Source organism: Bidens hawaiensis, unplaced genomic scaffold (genome assembly GCF_021521415.1).
Source record: "Bidens hawaiensis isolate Kalapana, Puna unplaced genomic scaffold, B.hawaiensis_p1.1 tig00036715_1, whole genome shotgun sequence".
Taxonomy (NCBI): domain Eukaryota; kingdom Viridiplantae; phylum Streptophyta; class Magnoliopsida; order Asterales; family Asteraceae; genus Bidens; species Bidens hawaiensis.
The window spans coordinates 25,940-33,779 of record NW_027496402.1 but is presented as its reverse complement, the minus strand read 5'-3'; the positions used below and the strand labels follow the sequence as shown (position 1 = coordinate 33,779).

General features: G+C 34.7%; 1 protein-coding gene across 1 annotated transcript; it reads right to left on the bottom strand.

Annotated features, from left to right (window-relative positions):
- Positions 1–1,175: 1,175 nt before the first annotated feature.
- Positions 1,176–7,294, bottom strand: LOC143588701 (organic cation/carnitine transporter 7-like). The gene is made up of 8 exons (XM_077069635.1): positions 7,107–7,294; positions 6,807–6,873; positions 6,681–6,721; positions 4,634–4,902; positions 2,880–3,117; positions 2,239–2,659; positions 1,475–1,680; positions 1,176–1,397 (listed from the first exon to the last, which is right to left on the bottom strand). Exons 1-8 carry the CDS (start codon positions 7,260–7,262, stop codon positions 1,176–1,178), a joined length of 1,620 nt encoding a protein of 539 aa, XP_076925750.1. The 5' UTR covers positions 7,263–7,294.
- Positions 7,295–7,840: the final 546 nt, after the last annotated feature.

Here is a 7,840-nt window from a genome sequence, read left to right as displayed (position 1 = left end):
CAACTTTTAAGCATAGATTTATAATTTAATGATTAAAAATATTGCTTTGTAAAATAAAAACGTATTCGAGTTTTGTTTTTCTTTATAATATTCAATAATATACATAGTATAATATGTTGATGATAGTATTTGAAATTAAATTCTTTTCAATCTTTAACAAACATGGTTTGTTGTTAATTTTTGAATTTTACCAAGTATTTTAGAATATATAGTAAAATAGTATGCTAATATTTTCTTTTATAAAAATGAATAGATATAAAATAAATAGAGTGTATAAGGAAAGTGAATATGACATATATTAGGGTTAAATAAAATTTTAATTTTAGAGGGAAAAAATAGTAAGAATTAACCATAAAGCTACATCTGTCACAATTATTTTCTTTTATTAGAATATATAGATTTTGTGTCGAGTTAGGTTATTTAATAAATTATAATTAATTAAATAATAATGAGTCCACATTATAATTTTTCCAATAATATGTATGTAGAATAAAGCACTGGACTCCTTATCTTCTACTTTAAGTCCTTAACTTTTATGCAAATGGGGCCTTCATCAAAAGTTTTAAATGTCTTAAAACTGTAAGAGAGTGTTTGGGATTGCTTCTTTAAAATGTTCTTTTTTTTCGGAGAGACAAAATGTTTAAAATGCCTCTCCAAAAGCACCTAAAAGCTTCAATTTGGTGCTTTTGGAGGGACATTTTGGACATTTTGTCTCTCCAAAAAACAAAAGGTATTTTAATGAAGCAATCTCAAACACCCCTTTAGTATACTTTGTCGCTTGCTTGTACAATTTTTTTACCCCTTACACAAATTCCTACGGTGTTGACGGTTAAACCGAATTAAAAATCCCTATAAAAATTCATACTTAAGTTCTAGGATAATGGATCCTTCATGGTTTCATCTAAGAATTGTTGGAAATCAGGTCCCAAAAACAACATTTGAACAATTGGTTTTGTGATCAAACACTAGATCACGACGACTTTTTCTTTTATTCAATAAACTTACAATACAAATTACATAAACCCTACCCATCTATTTATCTAAACACAATAACATATTGTAGGAAACTAAATACGCTAAACATGCCTTCAACTTTGACTTCCTTAAAAAAACACCTGTTAACTTTTTTGATCATCCGTTTTAGGATTAACTTCCAACTTCCAATAAGAAAATATTCATTCAACTTCATCAGTTAGATCCCTCCCTTTTGTTTCTAACGGAAGTAGCACAACACAAAGTCCTGAAACAAGTATCATAGCCTCAAACAACATAACTGCAAGTGTTTGGCTACAACTGCTAACCAGACCAACTGCGACAAGCGGACACACCATGCCACCGATTCGGCCCACAGCCGTTGCTATTCCAACTCCCGTCGCCCTTATATTAGTAGGATAAACCTACATAACCCAAACTTTAATATATATAGCAACATGCCAAATAAAGCGCCTTAAAACATAGTTTAATGTTTATATACCTCCGGGGAGTAGATACACGCAACAATAAAGCTTGCGGAGATGAACATACGAGCTCCAAATAGAGATGTTGTGGTCAACATATCATTCTGATCATGAACGACTAGCGGAAGAAGTAGAACGAATGCCACAACGAACATTAGTTCCATTGAGATCTTACGCCCTAGTTTGTCTAATATGATTGCGGCTAAACCAAGCCCGGGCAGTTCTGAAAAAAACGTGTAAGAATACCTCATTAAACCTTTTGACACCATACTCTGGTCACTAATGGTAGTTATTGATGTAGCTAAATTATCATGCTAATGTGGTTGTTCTTACATTGCAAGAACCGAAACAAACCCAATTGCCCATTAACTGAAACCGGAAAACGGACAAAACCGAAACAAAAGGTTTCAGTTATGCCTTGTTCCAAAACCGAAATATAAGACAACTAACACCGAATTTGTTTGGTTGTTTGTTATTTGGTTTATATATGGCTTAGAATTATTATTTTGGACTAAAAGTTGATTAACGTTTCAAGTATAAACATTTCAAAAGCTTGCCAAATTCATTATTTAAAATATTCATATTTCGAGTATAGACATTTCAATCCCCAGTGTAAAACCAAAACCTGACCCATAACCGAACCGATCATATACAAAAAACCAAAAACCGAAATTGAACGATTTTCTATAACTTAAAAAACAATATTCTAGTTTTGTTGTGTTTGAGCCGAAAACGACCCAAATGGACGCATTAGCGGTTAGGAATTTGGGATGTGACGTACCTGCCAAGCTATTGACAAACACGTTTGTGTAAAGACTTGAATTCTGGATACTTTCTGATTGCAAAATGCTCAATTGTGAAGTCAAGAGTACGATGCCATAATAAGAAAACGTGTTACCGAAGTACAAAATCCATAGAGGAAGTGTTGTTCTTATCAAATTTGGAGACAAAAGCAACGATATTGAAGATGACCTTGTTTTATCCGCCTGGTTTATATGATCCGACACAAGCGTGCCATTGGGGAGTTCTTTTCGGTTAAGTGTAGTCCCTTTCTCCATAATAAAACGTGCCTCGGTCAATTTCCTTTTCGTGCAAAGATACCTTGGTGACTCTGGTACTTGATCGTAAAACAGTAGCACAAGTAGCGACGGGATCGTGGATAGTCCGAGCAACCATCTCCAACCAATGCTAGGCATGATTGCCTGTATATAATCAAGTTATTAGTAGCCAAATTGTGTTGCCTATTTAGGGGGGGGGGGAGACAAGCAATTATTAATGAAAATTTTATATAAAATATTTTATTAAAGAGAGATTCTTTTTTTTTTTCATAAAATCTTGAAAATCGATCTGAGTCTAGATGTGAAAAATTCGAACTTATCTCGATCTGAGTCCAGATGTGAAAAATCTGATCATTTGACGTACCCATGCAAGTGAAGCCTCGATGATGGTTCCAACCGTCCAAAATGTAGAAAAGACAACCATCCATGTTCCTCGATTTGGACTAGGAACAAACTCTAGAAACCATGACGAAAATACATGTCCACACCCTAAACCAACGCCAATGAAGAAACGAAGAATCAACAATGAAGTATAGTTTGGGGCAAAGGCGCTCAATAATCCGCATGTGGTTGTCATTATAGATGCACCAAGAAACCCCTTCCTAGATGACAAGGGAGAAAGAAACTCGTTTTTCATCGTTAGGCGTCACAAATAAGTACATGCAACAATTGAATAATACCGAAGTTTTGTTTAAGTGCGAATCCTCAACAATGTCGGTAAAAAAAAGTATAGAATACTATAGAACATATAAATAAAAATCACACCATGTAAAGTAACTCCCCTAACAAGTAGCACAAACATGCTATATGCTAACTTTCATATAGGATTCTTTAATTAGTGACGTGATTAGCTACACTTTTCATGTCACAAAGGTAATGCAAATAGATTTTTTCTGAAACATTAAAATCTCGGTGTGTGTTTTATTGGCTCTTATCGTACTCGTGTCACAGAGAATGGGGAGGAGCTAATCTAGGAGTTGACCTTTTTTGGACAAGTTGAATAAAATAACGAGACATAAAAGTGCTTAAAATTCAAACTCTCATAAGTCATAACTTAGGCTAAGATGGAGTGGAGTTATGAGCCCATAATCATATATAGATGAAAATGTCTCAAACGAGCTGGATTATTTAGCAAATGACCATAGACGTAGAGGTGAAAAAAAAACCCAACCTTGAACCGGACCCTAAAAAAGAACCCGGAACTGATTTTTCTTATACTCGTGTTTTTATTACCCAAATCTGTACTCGTCACTACCTGTAGGGTAAGGATAGGGTATGCATTTCAATACCAAAACCCGTACCCGAACCGGACTCGATTTGTATCTGGTAATACCCGAAAACCGGAACCGGTTCCATACCCGGAACCGGGTTTTTCCAATACCTGAAAACGGTTTATTCAAATATCCGAACTATACCCGAAATTACCTGAAAAATATCACTAAAAAGTGCAACCTCTTACAAAAATCCAATCAAAACCTGGAAAAAAAAGCCCGGAAAAAAACCCGAAAAAAATACCCGGAAATAGGATATTCAAATACCCGATTTTAGAATACCCGGATCTATACCCGACCCGAACCCAATACATATGGTATGGTGTTTGGAGGCAATACCCGGACTCGAACCCGACACATATGGTATGGTTTTTGGAGGTAATACCCTGACTCGAACCCGACCCTGGTATTGTCAATACCTGATTTACCAATACGCGGTTATACCCGAACCCGTTCCATACCTAGAACCGTGTATTTGAAAAGCCCGATTTGTGCACCTCTAGATAGACGGTGTGGCTCGGTATTCTGATTCAAATTCCTTCGTTTAAAACATAAATTTCGTCACTCAAGGTTTTCCCCAATTTCGTTAATCTTCCGTTTTTTTTCCTTTCTCTCTAAAACTCATCATTGATGATCAAAAATTTTAGGCAACTACTTATGTATGGTATTAATTCCAATATTTATTAATCATTTTGTATTTTCAATAATTTGGCAAACCTATCAAATTTAGAAAATTCCCATAAAGCAGCTAATGTAGTGGTTTATGCAAGCAGTTTTTAATCAAAATTTTAAAAGTTATATCCTTTTGTTAATGTATGCTTCTGTTATGTCTCAGAGATTAAATTACTTGCGTCCATAAGTATCCGAAACAACGCCCCACATATATGCTCCAACGAGCATGCCGCCAAAAGTGACTGTTGAAATGAAGCTTTCTTGTTCGGAAGAAAGTCCCCATTCGGGTTGAATAGCTGGCCCAACGAACGATAAAAGCATCATCTCCATAGCTTCTGCGATCCAACCCAGTCCAGCATATGCAAGCATGATAAGCGGGAAGTTCGTGAACCCTAAATTTGAAAGCGCCCAAACTGAATTGTATGAGACCTTTTCATCTACAATCTGGTAAACAATATAACTGAAATGCCAATGCTTTTATGACCATGAAACACTACTAGTACAATATAAAAAAAAAAAAAAGTATTAATGAACTTTGTACTATTACTTTCCAGTGTCCACACAAATAATCAACTAAATTTTCGTCGTATACCACCGATGGAACACATCAACTCAAATGGTAGACAAGTGAAGGGATATGGTTGAAATACGTGAAAAGTAAATAACGTCGACATTTGTATAATTGTTTTAAAATTCTTTTATTGTATCCCATTACGTATCATCTGTCCCACTAAAGGGGAAAATTAAGAGTGCTTTCGGGGTGGCTTCGACCTTATCAGGAACACCGTACGTCCTGTCCAGTTGGGCATGATGAAAACGAAGCCACATCGCGGTATTCCTCCCGAAGAAATTCCCATGCTTTTGTTATATTATTATATATAAATAAAGGGTTTGGATTAAATACAAATAAAAATTCTACTGGTATATAAAATTACTCTACTTAATTCTCACGTTTAACACGTTAATTTCATTTGTACGTTAACCTTCCCTACAAATAAATATCCCTTGTTTGTGCCACCAAGCTTTTTGTTGAATATTTTATTAGTTTTGTTATGGTTTTATTTAATCATATTGCGATATCCAAGCTGGTGTGATTGTGTGGTGTGTTGGTCATTGTAACGTTGACTTGGTCCCGATCAAAATTTTCAAATTTTTTATTTGTTTTGTGATTTTTTTTAAAGATACTTTTATTGGATGAATTTGTTATTTGATTGAATGAATTTGTTATTTGGGTTTTTTTCTAGCACCAAACGAACATATCAGATAGGATTTAGTGTCGGTCTTGTAGCGAATCTAACCGATATCGACCAACTTCGTCCCGTTTTAATCATAAGTTGTATATGTACGTGTCATTATTATTTTGGACGTTTACAGATTATCCGGTTGATTAGTGTCGGTGTCATAACGAACTTAACCGATACTGACCGAGTTCGCTTCACCGCGCCGCCGCAACGTGACGGGTATTACTCAAGTTATTATTATTAGCGGTTTTGGTTCAATTTAATTAGAACAACATATTAGCGAAAAATCGACTTACCAACAAATAATAGATGTTTTAGTTTTAAGTGATGAAACTTACATATTTTTTTAATTTAAAGAAACTAAAAATATTTATCTATGTTTTTTTATAAAGTTTGGTATATTTTTTTAATCATAAAATTCTCTAAATAGGTATTTTTAAGAGAGAGAAAGTGTGTAATAGCCCTAAATCTTCCAATATTTCCAAAATAGCTTACATATTTGGACTAAGTCGACACATTGGGAAAATATACTACCAGATTTAGAAATTAGGTCGGATCTTTTTCCAATGTGTCGTCTCAAAAAAGTTATGTGAACTATTCTGGGAGTATTAGAGGATTTATGGCTATTACACAATTTATCTGTATTAAAAATGGCTATTCAGGGATTTTTCCTTTTTAATTCGTAGAATGTTATTTTCTAATATTATAATGTGTTATTTTAAACTGAAAATGATTTAGTTAAATTAGCTAAAAGAACAAAAATATAAAATAAGTGACTATGGACATTTGCAATTGCACGTATGAAAGATGAATTCGGTGCAGTGGACACTACCACTACCCTAGGACCGGATATTATCATATGGATACAAATGTATAGATTAGAGATATACATACACAAACATAAATACCCATACAATATTAATAATCAATTATCAAATTCAAAATATGCTCTGAAAACCAATACATGTATCCAGAACTAACCTTATTTTCCACGAAATTTTGATCCTCTTTTGCAGGTTCCACTGAATACCAAATATTTCTTCCTTTTATCAAATTACTTAGAATTATATCATAAGCATTATACATTTAATCTTGAAAGAGGAGTACCTGTAGAGTTAGAACCGAACGATCTTCTAACAATAAAGCAACATGCATTACGGGGTGAAATGCGCACCTGCTGATTTTTTTTAATTAAAAACTATTTATCTTAATATACACGTATATACAGGAGGTTAGGGATTCAAACCCACAGTATGCAAATATTTATTCGTTAAAAATAATTAAACGTATATATAGAGTTCTCGTGTAAGTGCGTGGTTATTTGAATATATTATTTTTCACAACGGTTAATAAACGATCAAGTTTAGACTAATGTTTAATATCGATTATACTTTCATATACAAGTACCGTGACGAATGGAGGAGAAGTTGATCCAAATACACGTCGGAGAAATGAAGAAGAAGACGAAATTGTTAATTTTGGCGGTGTCGGCACCGCCGTCCGTCCAACTGATATTGCTGGGCGCAGCTTCATAAATTTTATTAAAATAAAAGGTATTAGCATTACTATAAAAATCAATTTGAGAGAGAGAGAACGTAATGTAATCCACCAATTGCTGTAGAGGATCATGCACCACTAGTTTTGAAACTCTGCAAGTACTTGTCACGTGTTTGAGCTTTCTCAAGATGTGAGGACTCAAACAAAACATATCTTAACTAAGTCACTTTAGGTAAATGACTGTTATACCCTCACAATTATATACCGCCAGTTAACGACATTAACAACTTCGTTGACTGTCTATAATCACCAAGACATAAGGGCGAGGGTAATGGGGCGCGAGAGTGAGGGGGTGATCCAGGTGGCAACCACGTATTCGTGATCGAAAGACCGCTAACGAAACTTTGATACGTCACTATTTTAGCCCAATCCCACATATGGTGAGGATAGTTTTAGAACCCGTTTTTGAATGACTAGACGATTATTCATGCGTCTAGCAAATGACTTGCCGGAGCACTTTGAGTATTTTCAATAAAGGAACAAAGGGATGACGCTAGAGGTAATCTCGGGTTCACGGCTACTCAAATTATTATTGCCGCTCTTCGGCAACTAGCGTATGGTGTTGGCTCGGACATGTTGGACGA